Source organism: Nycticebus coucang, chromosome 13 (genome assembly GCF_027406575.1).
Source record: "Nycticebus coucang isolate mNycCou1 chromosome 13, mNycCou1.pri, whole genome shotgun sequence".
NCBI classification, from domain to species: Eukaryota; Metazoa; Chordata; class Mammalia; order Primates; family Lorisidae; genus Nycticebus; species Nycticebus coucang.
In genome coordinates, this window is record NC_069792.1 from 99,196,940 (window position 1) to 99,216,873 (window position 19,934).

The window sequence follows — 19,934 nt, forward strand, 5'->3', positions numbered from 1 at the left end:
GAGTCAAGTGCAGGCCTTTGAACTCAACGCCGTATCTAGAATGGACATGGGTGGCAAAGAAAGCAGTGTGGGATTTTTTCTAGAGTAGACACAGAGACTTATTGACCAGAATTCTTCAACTTCCACAGAGCTTTCATAATAACCATGTTTCCAAGACACAGCTACACAGCTTCTTGCAAACACTTGGTACAGGCACCCTGCACAGAGATAAAGACTGGCCCCACCAAATCTATGAGATATGACACAAAGTTGGCATCTTGAGACTGCACAAACTAATAAGGAGCCTGCCAGGTGAATTTACAAAATTCTTGCACAGCCGTGTATTCGTTTGAGCCTCTGGGCAATGCACGGAATAACCAAGGTCTACTTGGTTGGTAGAACAATTATTCTTCTCATTCTAAATAAAGGAAAACTTCACCTGACAGGTTGAAATGCCTGCCCGCCTTATGGCCCTTATAAATGAGATAGCTAGGATTCAAACCCAAGTATGCTCTTTGCACTCTACTGCTTCACCCCTTAGGGCTCTGGAAATTCAAGTCTTGTCCCTCCATCATCCCAGCAGCTGCATCCAGCCTGCCCGGATTTGCAGGTGCCAGTGTCCTGGCTTACTCTTCACCACAGACAGAAACACTCATTCTTTTCAAACAAGTTGCCGTGCCTAATAATTAAGAAATTGTTTCCTCTGTCATGGTCAAAAAATAATTTTTAAAAATCATTTAAAAAAAGATTTTAAAAATTATTTTCTGAGAGGGGCCACACATGGTAGCTCATACCTATAATCCCAGCACGCTGGGAGGCAAAGGCAGTTGGATTGCCTGAGCTCAGGAGTTCAAGACCAGCCTGAACAAGAACAAGATCCCATCTCTAAAAATAGCCAGGCATTGTGGTGGGCACCTGTAGTCCCAGCTACTCGGGGGGCTGAGGTAAGAAGACCACTTGATCCCAAGAGTCTGAGGTTGCTGTGAGCTATGACGCCACAGCACTCTACCCAGGGCAACAAAGTGAGACTCTGTCTCAAAAAAACAAAATCATTTTCTGGGGTGCTGAAAGGATACTTAGGTGGTCTTTGTCTACTAAAGGATGGTTCTAAGATAAATTACTTATTGCATGACAAGTTATTTTTGCCTGAAGAAGGAGATAATCCCTCTCCAATCCTTAGTGTGTCAGAGCATGTGGTGATGCCCTTCCTTGATGTTCTTCCCCAGGAGCAGTGGGAAGGACAGGAATTAGCAGCTATTAAGCATATATATTGCCAAAAATATATTAGAAGCCAGAGAATATAAATTACCTTTTCCTACTTATGAGTAGGAAACAAATAATATGCATTCTGGCTGAACCTTCTGCTATATTTCAGAAAAAAAATTCTACATCATCCACTAAATTTACCCTCAGTCAAGATGAGCAGGTATTTCTTACCATGGTGAGCACTGAGTCGCACAAGCTGGGATGGAGACGGGCTCCACCACCTCCTCATGAGCTCTCTCACCTAAGGCAGGTAATTTATATTTGTTCAGGCTCTATTTTTCATCTGTAAATAGGGAATATAATAATGGCTGCAGCGTCAGCATCAAACAGTTATAAGAATCACTGCATAGTGTCTGCTTAAGCCCTCTTCAACAAGCGTAGGGCATGACTTCATAAAAAGGAGCCCTCACAGTTTCTTAAGACTGAAGAGGCACCAGAGGCCTGTGATCCACAGTCAGGGGCGCTGGCCCCACACTCAGAGGCCACATTTGGTTGTCTGTGTCTTTGAATCCTCAGTAATATTTGAACAAAGGACCTCGTGCTTTCCTTTTGTACTGGATCCCACACATTACATCCCTGGTCCTAAGAGGGATTTCATGCCTCCAGAGCTCTCAATCATGTCTAGAAGTTTCTCTTCCGTAAAAGTTCTTTAAGGAGAAGACTCATCACCAACCCTAATGAGACCCAAAAAGAGCAGCCCGAGACCCTCGGAGGGTTTCAGAGAGAAGAGCCTCCGTACTTCCACGTCCATCAGCCCAGGTCTGCTGGAGAGAGAGGCTCCTGCAGAGTAGCATGCCCGTTGTCTCAGAGCTGGTGGGACAAGCACCAGCACAGGACCACATCTCCCACCTCCAATGAGGGGAAAGGGGAATTCTGGTTGCTGGACATTGATGATCACTCACAGCTGTGCCCACAGGTCACTAAGATAGCTCTCTAGGGGCTAAAGCCTAGCTCCTGCCTGGCGATTGCCGACTCCCTCTCAAGACTGTAAGTAGAACTGGAACTTTTGAACTCTGCTTTGAAATTCAGAGGAGTCTCAGTTAACAGAAGTCTTCCTGGTTTCCAGAACTTCCACAAAATCGCCTTTTATGAAATAAATTTTCTAAAAATCAGATCTATGGGCAACTCTCTGATAAAGGCAGCAAAAACCAAATAAACTTATAGAGAATATACGCACGCCTATATACCTGTATGTGCACACACATGTGGATGAACTGGCCTGAGGTTGCAAAACTCTAGGAAAACATTGGGAATCAGGGATAGAAAACAGTTAGGAAGCCCGGATAGATGGTCCTACCTATTTTCTTGTTCCGCTCTTCTCCACGGCTGTGTGCGATAATTGGTGAATAGATGAAAGGACTCTTGGTCGACACGTTCTGACCCACCAAGCTTTTCATCTTGTGCGGCTGCAGGCTGGCAGGAAGGTTCAACAGTTTCACACGCCTATTGTTTCAAAGGGAACACAAATACTTCAACTGCCTTGTTAGCTTGGTTTCAGGATAAACACTACCAAATGCCAAGTTAGAAAAACAGTTAAGTCAGTCAAAATAGAAAATAAACAGAGAGAAGAAAAGCACTTCAATTCACCAGGACAAAGCAGAAGAATGCTGCATGAAGCTCAGGACTACCCCAGAGGGCATCTCGGGCCTTTGTAGGCCCCGGAGATTGGGCCCCGGGACAGTGAGTCAAGGGCCAAGCTGAAATCTCACTGCAATACTTACCAGCTGTGTGGCCCCTGGGCAGTGCCTTGCCCTCCCCAAGACCTGGGCTCCTTGTCTATAAAGTGCAGACAGGGCCACCACCTTCAGGATGCCTGCAGCACAGCATCCAGGGCTCAGCCAGGCTGGCTCTTCCCTCTTTGCCACTCCCTGCCCTGTGGGCCTCCCTGCAGCAAGAGGAAGCTGAAGCCTGGCCCATGACCTGAGAAGGCACCACAGGAGACAGGTAATAGCACCTCTGTGTTAGGGACAGGAACGGCTGCTTCTCCAGCAGCACCATCTGTGCCTTAAATTGCTTTCCCTGCTGTGGATGTCTGCTGATCTGTGCTCATGCTCAAATTCAACCAGCCAGCATTTAGTGAAAATGTACTGATCCATGGAGCCTGAGCATATGTAGGTGCTCAGGTTCCATGCTAATCACTTCTTGTGTATTATCTTGATCAAACATCACAACCACCTGCTTAGTTTGGGTGCTATTTCTATTGTCTCCATATTATCAACGGGGACACTGGACACGAGAAGGACTAAGTATACTGCCCCAAATCCCATGGCTGAAAGTGATGGTGACAGGAGGCACTGTGCTCTTAAGATCATTTAATATGCTGGAACCTCAGCCTTTTCACTCACAAAATGGGAAAAATAAGAGGTATCTTTTTTTTTTTTTAATTTAAGAGGTATCTTATAATGTCATATGGATTAGAGAACACCTCCTTTCCCCGGTTCCATGTTTCCACTGGGGGGTGGGTACCCATTAGAGATACTGTGGGAGAGAAAGTTCTGAACAGTGGTATGAACCTGTTAGGATTATAAAGAATACATCTGGGAGGCCGAAAAACTGCCCTGAGTTTGGATCCCTAAGCCCCTTTTTGAAAAAATGCCTATAATCTTTCCTCAATAGTATAATTAACTTAAAAGTTGAAGATTTACCGTGAAAAAAAAAAGTTGAAGATTTAAAAACACCAAAGACACTCAAAGCAGCTCAAACCTCACTCTGACTGGAAGGTTTTGATCTTTAGCAATTTAAATACCTTCATTAAACTCTAGAGCTCTTTTCCAGGTTGAAAGAGTTCAATGTTAGTCCCTTAGAAGAAGAGCATCAGGGGAAGGGGGGGGAGGGGCAAAAGCCTACCTAATGGGTACAAAGAACACTGTTTGGGTGACTGGCACACTTATGGCTGTGACTACAGCATTACAAACGCAATCCATGTACCAAGAACATTTGTACCCCATATTTTGAAATTTAAAAAAAAAAAAATCAGTGAATAATCCTTCCCCATCATTGCCACCAAATTAAAGACTCATTGGTTAACTGAAAATGGCACCTGAACTCTATCTCAAATCTATAATTTATAGTGTGTTAATAATCTATGTAATTACAGTGGAACCTCATAGCTGACCATCTCCCTATATTGACCAACTCCTTAAGTTGACCTAATTTTCATAGACCAGACATGTACCACATGCATGTATCAGTAAAGCAGGCCTTGCTCCTATGTCGACTACCACCACATGGTTATAAGTCTGTTATAAACCTTGGGTGGTCACTTGCAGAGGTTCTACTATATTTAGGGCCTGATATCTACTATTGGCTATTGTGTACATATTTTTATCATTTCCATAAGTAATTACTTTTGTTGGGCCAGGCATGGTGGCTCATGTCCCAGTACTTTGGGAAGCTGAGGAGGAAGGTTTGCTTTACAACAGGAGTTTGAGAGGACTTCGAGACCAGCCTAGGCAATATAGGAAGGCCCCATATCTAAAACCAAAAAAGAAAAAATTAGCCAGGCATGGTGATGCCTGTAATACCACCTACTTGGGAGGGTGAGGCAGGAGGATCATTTGTGCCAGGAGTTCAAGGTTATAGTGAGTTGTCATTATGTGTCACTACACTCCAGCCTGAGCTCATACTGAGCACTAGCCACCCTCCCTCCTCTGCCTCCCAGAGTACTAGAATTATAGGCAAGAGCCACTGCACCCGGCCCAACAATGTTCTCTTTAAGAGAAAGCACAATATATGGGGGCAAGACATGATTGCAAGAGGGACTTTACCTAACAATTGCAATCAGTGTAACCTGGCTTATTATACCCTCAATGAATCCCCAACAATTAAAAAAAAAAAAAAGAGAAAGCACAATAGGAATTTCTGGTCCCATTACCCTGAACAGGTGCTACTTCTCCAGGATAACTGACAGGTGTCTGTTTATGAGAAACAGAGGATTTTATAGTCAATTGCAATTCCTTCTCATTAGTTTATCAGAATCATGCTTCTTCCCGCCTCAACCCAGCACAGAGGCCCTTAGGATCTCTAGGTACTAACAGAACTCATCACTCTAATTTCTTATCCCACCCTTACTTTCCCTTCATTCTGGTTAACTTTAACTATTTTTAACATAATATTTATATAAGCTTCCTCAAGTGTTTTAGGAAATAAGGCAAAATACGTATCTGCATCACCCATTCTGAGGTGAGCTTAGTTCATGTTGTACTAAGATCTTAAAAACAAGCTTATTTATTGCTCAAAACAGAACAAAAATCATCTGCCCCTTTCCTATGTCCCCCTAACAATTCAGTCATGAAGCCCTCAAGGAGGGCAGAGCCAGGGAAGCACAGGTGCTGGGCTGCCACAGGAAATCAGAGTCCAAGGGGCAAGAAGGGCGCATAGGGGCGGGAACAGCAGCAGCCTAGCACAAAGCCCAGGAGCTCCATCTGGAGAAACCATGGTGTTCATCTGATTCTTAATCAACCCAGAGAGGGTGGCATAAGTTTACTATCATCCTGTCTATGACTATACTGGGCAAGAGCAGCGGCACCAGGACTCTAGGCAGCACTCAGTAAGCTGCCCACAGGGAACTCTGAAATCTGAGCCACAAAGAATCTGACAGTGAAAGAGAGGCTCTGCCACCCCCAAACAACACAGAGCACAGGAGATTCAGGGGCCAGCAGCTGCATAAATCTCATACTAATAAACTTTACCTCAACTGTTTAAAGTTTGTAAACAGCAACAGGGATTAAAATGTTAGTATTATAGTATTTCTTTTAATCAATGTACTGTTTAAAAAACAGGTGTAAAAGTGTTTCCAAGAGGAAAACTAGTATTTACTGAGTGCTTATGGTACGCTAGGCACTGGGCTCCGTGCTTTTGTATGTATCAACTTGGCTAAAACAAAACCAAACTACAATTTTTGTGGAGGGGACAATTTTTATACTCCCTTTAGAGGTAAAGAAAATGAACCTTAAAGACGCTCCATCCTCACCCAAGGTCACTTGCTAGTGACAGATAAACCCAAGGACTTTAACTTCTAGCCAAGGCTGCCTCATTGACCCAGCCTGTTTATCTTCTGTAATCTCTGTGAGAACAGAGGCACTTTTCTTCTTTGGTTCCAATCACCTGCAAGGACGAATCTTCCCTAGTTTCAGACAAGAGGCCTGAGGCTTAGATATAGCATTGAAAGACCAGAATGTTCTGTGAGATTCAGAATGTCCTATTTTAGAAGATTTCCTAAATTTAAGAATGATCCAAGGCTTAGCTCAGTGGTTAGGGCGCAAGCCACATACACAGGGGTTGGTGGGTTCAAATCCAGCCCAGGCCTGCTAAACAACAACGACAACTACAAAAAAAAAAAAAAAATAGCCACGTGTTGTGGCGGGCACCTGTAGTCCCAGCTACTTAGAGGCTGAGGCAGGAGTATCACTTAAGCCCAAAAGTTTGAGACTGCTGTGAGCTAGGACACCAAGCACTCGACACTCTACTAAGGGTGACATAATGAGACTCTATCTCAAAAAATAAATAAAGAAAGAAAGAATGATCCAAGTCATGATGCAGATAAAAATTATTAAGAAAGGCTTTTCTACCAAGGACCAGATGGCTTCAGGTCACAATTCTACCAAACCTTTAAAGAGGAACTAGTACCTATATTACTCAACCTTTTCCAAAATATAGAAAAGGAAGGAAGACTACCCAACACATTCTATGAAGCAAACATCACCCTAATCCTCAAACCAGGAAAAGACCCAACAAGAAAAGAAAATTATAGACCAATATCACTAATGAATATAGATGCAAAAATATTCAACAAGATCCTAACAAACAGAATCCAGCAACACATTAAACAAATTATACATCATGACCAAGTCAGTTTTATCCCAGGGTCTCAAGGCTGGTTGAATATACGTAAATCTATAAGTATAATTCAGCACATAAACAAATTAAAAAACAAAGACCAGGGCAGTGCCTGTGGCTCAAGGAGTAGGGCGCCAGTCCCACATGCCGGAGGTGGTGGGTTCAAACCCAGCCCCTGCCAAAAAAAAAAAAAAGACCATATGATTCTCTCAATTGATGCAGAAAAAGCTTTTGATAATATCCAGCATCACTTCATGATCAGAACACTTAAGAAAATTGATATAGAAGGGACATTTCTTAAACTGATAGAGGCAATCTACAGCAAACCCACAGCCAATATCATATTGAATGGAGTTAAATCGAAATCATTTCCACTCAGGTCAGGAACCAGACCTGCTGTTTAACATTGTAATGGAAGTTTTAGCCATCGCAATTAGGGAAGAAAAGGCGATCAAGGGTATCCATATAGGGTCAGAAGAGATCAAACTTTTGCTCTTCGCAGATGATATGATTGTAAACATGATTGAAAACACCAGGGATTCTACTACAAAACTCTTAGAAGTGATCAAGGAATACAGTAGCATCTCAGGTTACAAAATCAACATTCGTAAATCGGTAGCCTTTATATATACCAACAATAGTCAAGCTGAAACAACAGTTAAGGACTCTATTCCATTCACAGTAGTGCCAAAAAAGAGGGAATATTTGGGAGTTTATCTAACAAGGACATGAAAGATCTCTATAAAGAGAACTATGAAACTCTAAGAAAAGAAATAGCTGAAAATGTTAACAAAAGGAGAAACATACCATGCTCATGGCTGGAAAGAATCAACATTGTTAAAATGTCCATACTACCCACAGCAATATATAATTTTAATGCAATCCCTATTAAAGCTCCACTGTCATACTTTAAAGATCTTGAAAAAATAATACTTCGTTTTATATGGAATCAGAAAAAAACTCAAATAGCCATTACTCAGAAATAAAAACAAAGCAGGAGGAATCACACTACCAGACCTCAGACTATACTATAAATCAATAGTGATCAAAACAGCATGGTACTGGCACAAAAACAGAGAGGTAGATGTATGGAACAGAATAGAGAACCAAGAGATTAACCCAGCTACTTAACCATCATTTGATCTTTGACAAGCCAATTAAAAACATTCAGTGGGGAAAAGATTCCCTATTTAACAAATGGTGCTGGGTGAACTAACTGGCAACCTGTAGAAGATTGAAACTGCACCCACACCTTTCACCATTAACTAAGATAGACTCTCACTGGATAAAAGATTTAAACTTAAGACATGAAACTATAAAAATACTTGAAGAAAGTACAGGGAAAACTCTTGAAGGAATCAGCCTGGGTGAATATTTTATGAGGAGGACTCCCCAGGCAATCGAAGAGGTATCAAAAATACACTACTGGGACCTGATCAAACTAAAAAGCTTCTGCACAGACAAGAACATAGTAAGTAAAGCAAGCAGACAGCCCTCAGAATGGGAGAAAATATTTACAGGTTATACCTCCGATAAAGGTCTAATAACCAGAATCCACAGAGAACTCAAACGTATTAGCAAAAAAAGAACATGTGATCCCATCTCAGGGTGGGCAAGGGACTTGAAGAGAAACTTCTCTAATGGAGACAGACGCACGATCCACAAACACATGAAAAAAAGCTCATCATCCTTAATCATCAGAGAAACGCAAATCAAAACTACTTTGAGATATCACCTAACCCCAGTAAGAGTAGCCCACATAACAAAATCCCAAAACCAGAGATGTTGGCTTACATGTGGAGAAAAGGGCACACTTCTACACTGCTGGTGGGAATGTACACTAATACGTTCCTTCTGGAAGGATGTTTGGAGAATACTTAGAGACCTAAAAATTGACCTGCCATTCGATCCTATAATTCCTTTACTAGCTTTATACCCAGAAGACCAAAAATCACAATATAACAAAGACATCTGTACCAGAACGTTTATTGCAGCCCAATTCATAATTGCTAAGTCTTGGAAGAAGCCCAAGTGCCCATCGACTGTCGAATGGACTAGCAAACTGTGGTACATGTATACCATGTAATATTATGCAGCCTTAAAGAAAGATGGAGACTTTACCTCTTTCATGTTTACATGGATGGAGCTGGAACATATTCTTCTTAGCAAAGTATCTCAGGAATGGAAGAAAAAGTATCCAATGTACTCAGCCCTACTATGAAGCTAAATTATAGCTTTCACATGAAGACTATAACCCAACTATAGCACAAGACTATGGGGAAAGGGCCAAGGTAGGGGAAGGGAGGGGGCAGGTCAGGGTGGAAGGAGAGCAATGGGTGGAGCCACACCTATGGTGCATCTTAGAATGGGTACAGGCGAAACTTACTAAATGCAGAATACAAATGTCTACATACATTAACTAAGAAAATGCCATGAAGGCTATGTTGAACAGTTCGATGAGAATATTTCAGATTATATATGAAACCTAGCACATTGTACCCCTTGATTTCACTAATGTACACAGCTATGATTTAACAATAAAAAAAAAAAACATTCAGTGAGGAAAAGATTTCCTATTTAACAAATGGTGCTGGGTGAACTGGCTGGCAACCTGTAGAAGACTGAAACTGGACCCACACCTTTCACCATTAACTAAGATAGACTCTCACTGGATTAATGATTTAAATTTAAGACATGAAACTATAAAAATACTAGAAGAGAGTGCAGGGAAAACCCTTGAAGAAATCGGTCTGGGCGAGTATTTTATGAGGAGAACCACCGGGCAATTGAAGCAGCTTCAAAAATACACTACTGGGACCTGATCAAACTAAAAATCTTCTGCACAGCCAAGAACACAGTAAGTAAAGCAAGCAAACAGCCCTCAGAATGGGAGAAGATATTTGCAGGTTATGTCTCCGACAAAGGTTTAATAACCAGAATCCCACAGAAAACTCAAACGTATAAGCAAGAAAAGAACAAGTGAACCCACCGCAGGCTGGGCAAGGGACTTGAAGAGAAACTTCTCTGAAGAAGACAGGCGCACAGCTTACAGACATATGAAAAAATGCTCATCATCCTTAATCATCAGAGAAATGCAAAAATCAAAACTACTTTGAGATATCATCTAACTCCAGTAAGATTAGCCCATATCACAAAATCCCAAGACCAGAGATGTTGACGTGGATGTGGGGAAAAGAGAACACTTCCACACTGCTAGGGGGAATGCAAATTAATACATTCCTTTTGGAAAGATGTTTGGAGAACACTTAGAGATCTAAAAATAGACCTGCCATTCAATCCTATAATTCCTCTACTAGGTATATACCCAGAAGACCAAAAATCACATTATATAACAAAGATATTTGTACCAGAATGTTTATTGCAGCCCAATTCATGATTGCTAAGTCATGGAAAAAGCCCAAGTGCTCATAGATCCACAAATGGATTAATAAATTGTGGTATATGTACACCATGGAATATTATGCAGCCTTAAAGAAAGATGGAGACTTTACCTCTTTCACGTTTACATGGATGGAGCTGGAACATATTCTTCTTAGTAAAGTATCTCAAGAATGGAAGAAAAAGTATCCAATGTACTCAGCCCTACTATGAAACTAATTTATGGCTTTCATATGAAAGCTATAACACAGTTATGACCTAAGAATATGGAGAAGGGGGAGAGAGAGGAGAGGAGAGGGAGGGGGAGGATGGGTGGAGGGAGGGTGATTGGTGGGATTACACCTGCGGTGCATCTTACGAGGGTACATGTGAAACTTAGTAAATGTAGAATATAAATGTCTTAACACAATAACTAAGAAAATGCCAGGAAGGCTATGTTAACCAGAGTGATGAAAATGTGTCAAACGGTCTATAAAACCAGTGTATGGTGCCCCATGATCGCATTAATGTACACAGCTATGATTTAATAAAAAAAATAAAATAAAATAAAAGAAAGGCTTTTCTAGCCTGCATTTCTTTTTAAATGAATCATGCCCTTAATCTCAAATCAAATACATTCTACTAGAAGTCTTACTCCTTGGAAAGCCCACAGAGGGCCTATCTGCTCCAGGCCGCACCAGTGTGAGGAGGCAGCACGGGCACCAGAGTGAACACTCCCTTCCTCGGGGCTGCACACTGCGATGCTCTAAGTCCATCCCAAGTAGCGACCAGAACAAAGTGTCAGGCCACAGCCAAGCCTTCTGAATGCTGCACCTTGCACCTCCCACATTCCCTGTAGAACGTATTCTTAAAATTCAACTGTGACCAGCAAGGGACTTCAGTGAACAGTACCCCTTCCTGCCCCTAAAATTCTCACTTTGGCAAAAAAAAATATTTCATTCAGCAGTCCTAAGAAATGCAGGAGAAAGAAAACTAACATGTATTAAGCACTGTACCACACAATTTTAAACGTTAGTTCTTCTGAATTCTCACAGTAACTTAATGCCATGGGTTTTCATTCTAAATTTGGTAGCGGGTGAGGGGAGGTGAGCAAACTGACCCCTGAAGGGTAACGTTCATGTAACACAGCCAGCCTATGAGTCAAAGCTCACTGCATAGCCAGGCAAAGGGGGACTGGGGAAATAGGAGCCACACCAAGAGAGTTTTAAAGATGCATCTTCACCACATCAGCACTTTTACTCAACCACAAAACATCTCATTTCAACTGTTTCATTTCAGCCTTCAAACAAATCTTTCAGAAATTCAGAAATTACTTCAATTACAAGATTAGGTTATAATCTTTCATAGGTACCCACTTTGCACATGCCAAAGGATTTCCACTCTGAAATCTCACTATCTGTTAGGAGCCCTTTTGGAGACAGGTAATTCCAAGACTGTACACAATAACAAACACCACAGGTGCCATGGAAACCCAGGGGCTGATAGGAAACACTCCCTGTAAACCGGGCTGGGAAAGAGTCACAGGGGTCCTTAAACTTTTTAAACAGGGGTCCAGTTCACTGTCCTTCAGACAGTTGAGGGCCGGACTATAGTTAAAAAAAAAAAAAGAAAAAAAGAACAAATTTCTATGCACACTGCACGTATCTTATTTTGAAGTAAAAAGCAAAACCAGAAGAAATACAATCACACCGCCTTATGTGGCCCACAGGCCGCAGTTTGAGGACCCCTGGACAGGAATGAGGATCAGACAGGATCAAGCCAGGGAGAGGAAAGTGATTGCCCGCTTGGCAGATGCAGGGCACGAGCACAGCTGCACAGCCGGAAAGTGCTGTCTTTGGAGGAGCTGCCCTGCCCCTGTGCCACTGGGGTGCCCAGTCCAGAAAAAGGAAACGGCTGACAGCTTAGAGGGAGAGTGATGTGGTCAGAGGGTTTCCACCACTGCACAGTGGTCACAATGCGAGCCTTGGAACCAGGCAGGCCTGGGTTTGTACGTAGCTCAGCCATTTAACAGGCTCATGACTGCAGCAGTTATGGGATGTCACTGGTCGTGATCCTCTAATTTCCACAGCATTCACACTTTACAGGACTGCTATCGCTTTCAATGACATAGCATGTCCAATACTCAGCCAAAAAAAAAACCCAGAACCTCTTCTAAGATCTCTATTCCCAATCAGCCCAGAGCACTGTCTGGGATGAAACACGCCTTTCCCACTCACCTGACGATGGGCAGCTTGGTAAAGGGGACCGGGGGCAAGGTGAGGCCCCCCGGCAGAGTGATGGGTTCCATGGTCCCAGGACACTTGGAGGTATAGTTCTCTAGGCTTTGAGTCACGTCTTTCTTTTCTGAAGAGAAAACAGAAACAAAATAAAGGTTTGTTGAGCAACAGTGGGTAGATTTTACTTGGAGCATTCACAACATAAATAAGGGGACAGGGAGCACAGAAAACAACCACAGAAGCTTCGTTCAACTTACGTGAAAACTGCTGCCGCCTCCCCACTTAGGAGGGTGAAGATGAAGTTACTGTCCTCTAGGAGATACCCAGTGTCAAAGAAAATAAACTCTTACAGATTCTAATTAGTTAGACAGGAATGCAGAATCAGTGTATGTTTATAACTTCATAATCTTCTTCTAGCAATTACTAGGTACCAAGCAAAATACCAGGACCTGTCCCTGAGAAGTTTATAATTTATCTACAGAACAGATTTTTAGGCAAATAACTATAAATTGTTATTTTACTGCAAATATAGAGCTGTCAGAGATAAGACTGTTTTCTCTACCCTGCCACATGCCTTTCATGAACAGGGGGAAAACAGGAGACAGGTGATGGTAACACTTGCTTCCTGTCCGCAGTGTGCTCTGGGCTGGTGCTCACACACTCACATTGTCCTCACTACTACAGTGCTCACAAGCTGACATGCAACAGCTCAGGAAGGTGGCATTACTGTTCCCACTCTGCAGACAAAACACCTGGGACCCCGGGAAGCAGTCTTGTTGAGGATCATGTATTTGGCCTTAAGCCTGGGTTTTCTCACTACAGTGTTTTAAAAAATTAGGAAAAGGAGGTAGAGCACAGTGGTTCACATCTATCATCCTTGTGCTTGGAGAGGTCAAAGCAGGAGGATCACATGAGGCCTGGAGTTCAAGACTAACCTGAGCAAGAGTGAGAACCCGTTTCCACAAAAAAAAAAAAAAATTAGTCAAGCGTGGTGATGGGTGCCTGCAGCCTCACTACTCAAGATGCTGAGACAGGAGGACCGCTGAGCCCAAAAGTTCAAGGCTGCAAGTGAGCTACGAAAAGGCCACTGCACACCAGCCTGGCTGATAGAGATCCTGTTGAGAGGAAGGGAAGAAAGGACAGGAAGGAAAGAGGAAGGGGAAGCGGAAGGAAAGGGAAAGGAGGGGAAGGGAAGGGAAAGGGGAGGGGAGGGGAGGGGAGGAAATTGGGGATTAGGGAGTTCACTCCTTTGGGCACCTATTTTCTGTGTAAAACCCCAAACTCATTGCAAAGAGAAAGACAGAGGTCTGGAAGAAAACAGCAGCAGAGGTATCCCTGGGGTTAGATGAGGTTAGACCCAGACTAGCCTTGGTCTTTCCCTGTCACACTGTCACCTTAGGGGAAGTCCTTCAACCACTCAGACTCTTGTTTTCCTGCAGTATGAGTAGTGCCTATATAAGGAATTACTAAGGATAAATGAGATAATGCATTGAAAAACAGTGACCAGTAGAAATGACACTGACTAAACTGAAATCATTGTAACCATTATTACCATTAGCAGATAGCTGCAGTGAAGAAACGGCAGAGAGTGGACAGAGACGAGGTCTATGGCTGCAAAGTGAAGCCAACTGCACCAGGAAGGCTGGCGGCCATAAATAACAAGTATCAAGGCACAGACTTTAAAGATCACGGGCACAAATATCGAATTGCTGCCACAATAATTTCCTTTGTCTAAGCATCATTCTTTAGGAAGTAAGAGGGCAGAAACCAGAACTACCTTTTTTTTTTTTAAATTATTTTTTTTTATTGTTGGGGATTCATTGAGAACTACTTTTAAATCTAACACAGTAAAGTTAATCTGCAACATAAAAAAAATTATTTAAATAATCAAATTGTTTTCAATCTAAAGATAAAAAAAAAAATCTCTCAGAGGGCTCCAGCTGGTATCATGCAAATTATCTAATCTGCCTAATGTTAGGTAGAGCATTTATGGCTTAGGTGTCTTATTGAGTTATACCACCGCCACAAGCATGCTCATGCTGCTAAAATAAAGGAAAGGAATCTATGCCTGATACCTAACACTACTTGCAAAGTTATCCGAGAAACGAAAGTCACCACAGTGCCTTACTTGGCTAAGCTCTGAATGGCACTTCCAGAGAGAAAATAGTATACCTAGTGAGGAGAAAGGGGGAGCACAGCAGCAGTGGGTATGCCGCAAGGGTGGCCGTGCTGTGCCACTTCCTCGGGAAACCCTCATGTTTTGCTTTGGGTCTGGTCATTTTCTTAGGAGGAATTTCCCACGAGGGAGGAAGGCCTGGCCATGAGTACCCCCACAGCTCTGAGGAAGGCGGGGTATATGTGAAGGGGTGAGCACAGAGGGGCTCAATGTCCTCTTATTCCCCTTGAGTGCAGAGGGGCACACCTCTCCAGCCGTGCCTCATGACTCCCAGCCAGGCATGCTTCCATTTTACCCTGCAAGGAGGCAAATACTAATCTTCTGCTGGATGGAAAAGGGACCATCACCAGCCTCAGGAGCAGAGACCTGTGGGTACAGCTGATTCATACACCAATTTTTAGCTGCCTTTCTGCTTCACTGCTGTCCCCACGCTCACATGTGGACGTGCCTGCTGCCTACGGGAGCTCTTGCTGGGCAAAGGGGTGCAGGACACTTCATGGCTTTCCTCTACCACCACAGGACCTTGTTGTCCTTTCAGAAGGCTTTTCAGAGTTCAATGCTCATGCTCGACTGTCATCACGGCCCATCCATCATAATGTCCCAATTGACCTTTCTCCTAGTGAATTTAAGTAGCTGCCATAAATTTTTGCCAGATCCATTATTTCATCAGATCCATCAGATCACAAACTGGTGATTTTCTAATTCTCTAATTTGCACTTATAACCTAGAATTTATCTATAAAGAAGGATTTTCCCCTCATCAACCTTTTAGAATCCTGACACAGATAGATGATACAGACAGGATAGTTAACAAATGACAGAGTCGTTCACTTTTTTTCCCTGAGTGGAGAATTCTTGCCCTATCAGCTTTGAGCAATGGCTGGGCATAATGGTTCATGCCTATAATTCCAGAACTTAGAAGGTGAGGTGGGAGGACTGCTTATGGCCAGGAGTTCGAGACCAGCCTGAGTAATATCACAAGACCCCATCTCTAGAAAAAACTAAAAATTAGCTGGCTATGGTGGCATGGGCCTGTAGTCCCAGCTATTTGGGAGGCTGAGGCAGAAGGATTCCTTGAGCCCAACAGTTTAAGCCACAGTCAGCTATGATCACACCACTGCATTCCAGCCTGGGCAACAAAGTAAGATTTTGTTTCCACAAGGGAGGTGGGAAATGCTCCCAGTAATGGCCAAGGAGTTATTATTTAATATTAATATGAACAGATGGGTTTTCACATAACTGATGTTGCCATCACAATCTTTTTTTACTTTTAATTGACACATAATAATGGTACATATTTATTGGGTACAGGGTTATGTTTTGATACACGTATGCACTGTATAATGATCAAATCAGGGTAATTAGCATAACCATTGCCTCAAACACTTATCAATTCTTTGTAGTGAGAACATTCAAATTCCTCTCCTCTAGCTTGTTTTGAAACATACATTATTCATAACTATAGTCACCCTTCTGTGCCCTAGAATATCAGAACTAATGTCTCCTGTGCAACTATAACATTGCACCCCTTGTCCAGCCTCTCCCCTCCCACTCCCCTGCACCTTCCCCAGCCTCTGGTAACCTCTCGTCTATTCTCTGCTTCTGTAAGATCGACTTTTGGAAATCCCACACGGGAAGGAGGCCATGGGGTACTTGTCTGTCTGCTCCTGGCTCATCTCACTTAACATCATGTCTTCCGGGTTCGTCCAAGTTGCCACAAACCACAAGACTTCTCTCTTGGTGGCTGAGTAGCATGCTGCCGTGTACATGCCACACTCTCCTTATCCATTCATCTGCTGATGGGCGCGTGAGTCGATCCCAGGCCCTGGCTGTTCTGAACAGTGCTGCAGTGGACACGGGTGCAGGCAACTCTTTGACACGTGGACTTCCTTTCCTTTGGCTGTACACCCAGGAGTGGGGCAACTTGATCATGTGGTAGCGGTAGCTCTATTTTTAGTTTTTTGAGGACCCTTTGTGGTGTTTTCTATATTGGCTATAGTAATTTACATTCCCATCAACAGTACGTAAGAGTTCTTTTTTCTGCACACCCTTGATAGAACTTGTTATTTTTTGTCTCTTTATCAAAATAGCCACTCCAACTGGGATATGATGATATCTTATGCTAGTTTTGATTTGCATTTCCCTAATGATTGGTGATGGTGAACGTTTTTTCATGTGCCTCTTGGCCATTTGTAAGTCTTCTTTTGAGAAAGATCTATTCAAGTTTTGCCCATTTTTTATTAGATTGCTTGCTTTTTGCTTTTGGCTGCTGGAACTCCTTATATATTTTGGCATAGTTTGTAAATATTTTCTCCCATTCTGCAGGTTGTCTCTTCACTTTGTTGATTGTTTCCTTTACTGTGCACAGGTTTTTAGTTTGATATAATCTCATTTTGTCTATTTTTGCTTTTGTTGTCCATGTATTTGAGATTTTATCCAAAAAAGACAATGCCTAGACCAATGTCATGGAGCTTTCCCCTAGTTTTCTTCTATTAGTTTCAGAGTTTGGGGTCTTACATTTAATCCACTTTGATTTAATTTTTGTTTTGGGGGGGTTTTTTTTTGAGACAGAGTCTCACTATGTTGCCCTCGGTAGAGTGCTGGGATGTCACAGCTCACAGCAACCTCAAACTCTTGGGCTTAAGCGATTCTCTTGCCTCAGTCTCCCAAGTAGCTGGGACTCCAGGCGCCCGTCACAAAGCCCGGCTATTTTTTGGTTATAGTCGTTACTGTTGTTTGGCAGGCCCAGGCTAGGTTTGAACCCACCAGCTCCAGTGTATGTGGCTGGCACCCTAGCCGCTGAGCTACAGGCACCGAGCCTTGATTTGATTTTTGTGTATGATGAGAGATAAAGGTCTAATTTCATTCTTCTGCATATGGATATCCAGTTTTTCTGACAACATTTATTAAAGAGGCTGCCTTGTTCCCATTGCCTGTTCTTGGTAACTTTGTTGACATTGGATTGCCTGTATACACACGGATTTATTTCTGGCTCTGTATTCTGTTCCATAGGTCTATGTGCCTATGTCCAACAATACCATGCTGTTTTGGTTACTGTAGCTTTGAGTATATGTTGAAGTCAGGTAGTATGATGCCAACAGCTTTGTTCTTTTTATTCAATATTGGTTTGGCTATTTCAGATCTTTTGTGGTTCCAGTTCCATCCAGGTTGTTTAAAGAAGGTATTAGTTCACCATTTTTATTTATTTACTTATTTATTTTTGTGTGGCTGAGTAGTCCATGGGTACATATATCACATTTTATTAATCCACTCACATGTTGATGTGCACCTGGACTGATTCCACATCACTGCAATTGCAAACTGTGCTGCAATAAACATTCGAGTGCACATGTCTTTTTGATAAAATGCTCTTTTTTTCTTTGGGCAAATACCCAATAGTGGGATTGGGTCAAAAATGGTAGCTCTACTTTTAGTTCTTTGAGATATCTCCATACGACTTTCCATAAATGTTATACTAGTTTTCAGTCCCATCAACAGACTATAAAGAGTTAATATCTCTCCCCATCCATACCAGCATCTGTTGTTTTGTGATTTTTGGATAAAAGCCATTCTCACTGGAGTTGGGTGACATCTCATTGTGGTTTTAATTTGTGCTTCACTGATGATTAGAGACACAGAATTGCTTTTTCTATTTCTGTGAACATTTTTACTGGTATTTCAATAGATACTGCACTGAATCTATAAATTATTTTGGGTAGTATACACATTTTAACAGTATTTACTCTTCTATCCATGAACACAGAATAGCTTTCCATTTATTTGTGTCTATATTTCTTTTACCAGTGTTTCAGGTTTCAGTATAAAAATCTTTCATCTTTCTAGTTAAATTCATTCCTAGGGTTTTGGGGGGGAGGGGCGGTTGGTAGCTCTTGTAAATGGGATTGTTTTCTTGACTTCTTTTCAAGAAAGTTTGTTGTTAGTATATAGAAATGCTTCTGATTTTTGCATATTGCTTTTAAATCCTGCTACTTTTCTGAATTCATTCATTAGATCTATCATTTATTTTCGGTGAGATTTTTAGGATTTTCTATTCATAAGATCATATTATCTGTAAACAGGAACAATTTAACTTCTTCCTTTCCAATTCGTGTGCCTTTTCTTTTTTTCTCTTGCCTGCTTTCTCTGGCTAGGAATATCAGTATTATGTTGAATATTAGTGGCAAGAGTAGACATCTTTGTTGTCTTCCTTACCTTAGAACAGGGGTCCTCAAACTTTTTAAACAGGGGGCCAATTCACTCAGACCGTTGGAGGGCCGGATTATAGTTTAAAAAAAAAAAAAACAACTATGAACAAATTCCTATGCACACTGCACATATCTTATTTTGAAGTAAAAAACAAAACGGGAACAAATACAATTCACACCGCCTCATGTGGCCTGCGGGCCGCAGTTTGAGGACGCCTGCCTTAGAAGAAAAGCTTTTAACTTTTCCCTATTTGGTATGATGCTAATTGTGAGTTTGTCATATATGGCCTTTACTGGATTGATATACATTCCCTTTATACTGAATTTGTTAAGAGTTTTATCATACGGGGCAGCGCCTGTGGCTCACTGAGTAGGGCACCGGCCCCCATATACCGAGGGTGGCGAGTTCGAAGCCAGCCCCAACCAAACTGCAACAACAAAAAAAAATAGCTGGGCGTTGTGGCGGGTGCTTGTAGTCCCTGCTACTTAGAAGGCTGAGGCTAAAGAATCTCCTAAGCCCAAGTTCATTTTTTTTTTCTTTCGAGACAGAGTCTATGTCACCCTCGGTAGAGCTCACATATGGAGTCATAGCTCACAATAACCTCAAACTCTTGGGCTTAAGAAATTCTCTTGCTTCAGCCCCCCAAGTAGCTGGGACTACAGGTGCCTGCCACAATGCCCAGCTATTTTTTGATATTGCTGTAGTTGGCATTGTCGTTTTTAGCAGGCCCAGGCAAGGTTTGAACCCGCCAGCCCTGGTGTATGTGGCCAGTGCCCTAACCACTGAGCTACAAGCACTGAGACTGAATATAAAATCTTAAAGGCAAGAGATTCTGGTACTGAACAGAACTTCAGT

General features: G+C 42.3%; 1 protein-coding gene across 7 annotated transcripts in view; it reads right to left on the bottom strand.

The window, feature by feature from the left end:
- The window catches only part of TRAPPC9 (trafficking protein particle complex subunit 9), a 701,153-nt gene that overhangs the window by 537,857 nt on the left and 143,362 nt on the right, over positions 1 to 19,934 (bottom strand). For all 7 annotated transcript variants that reach the window (XM_053558761.1, XM_053558762.1, XM_053558766.1 and 4 more), the window contains 2 exons: positions 12,699 to 12,825; positions 2,543 to 2,688 (listed from right to left, as the gene is read on the bottom strand). In XM_053558761.1, the coding sequence (XP_053414736.1) occupies positions 2,543 to 2,688; positions 12,699 to 12,825 (273 nt within the window). The remainder of the gene's footprint in view (positions 1 to 2,542; positions 2,689 to 12,698; positions 12,826 to 19,934) is intronic.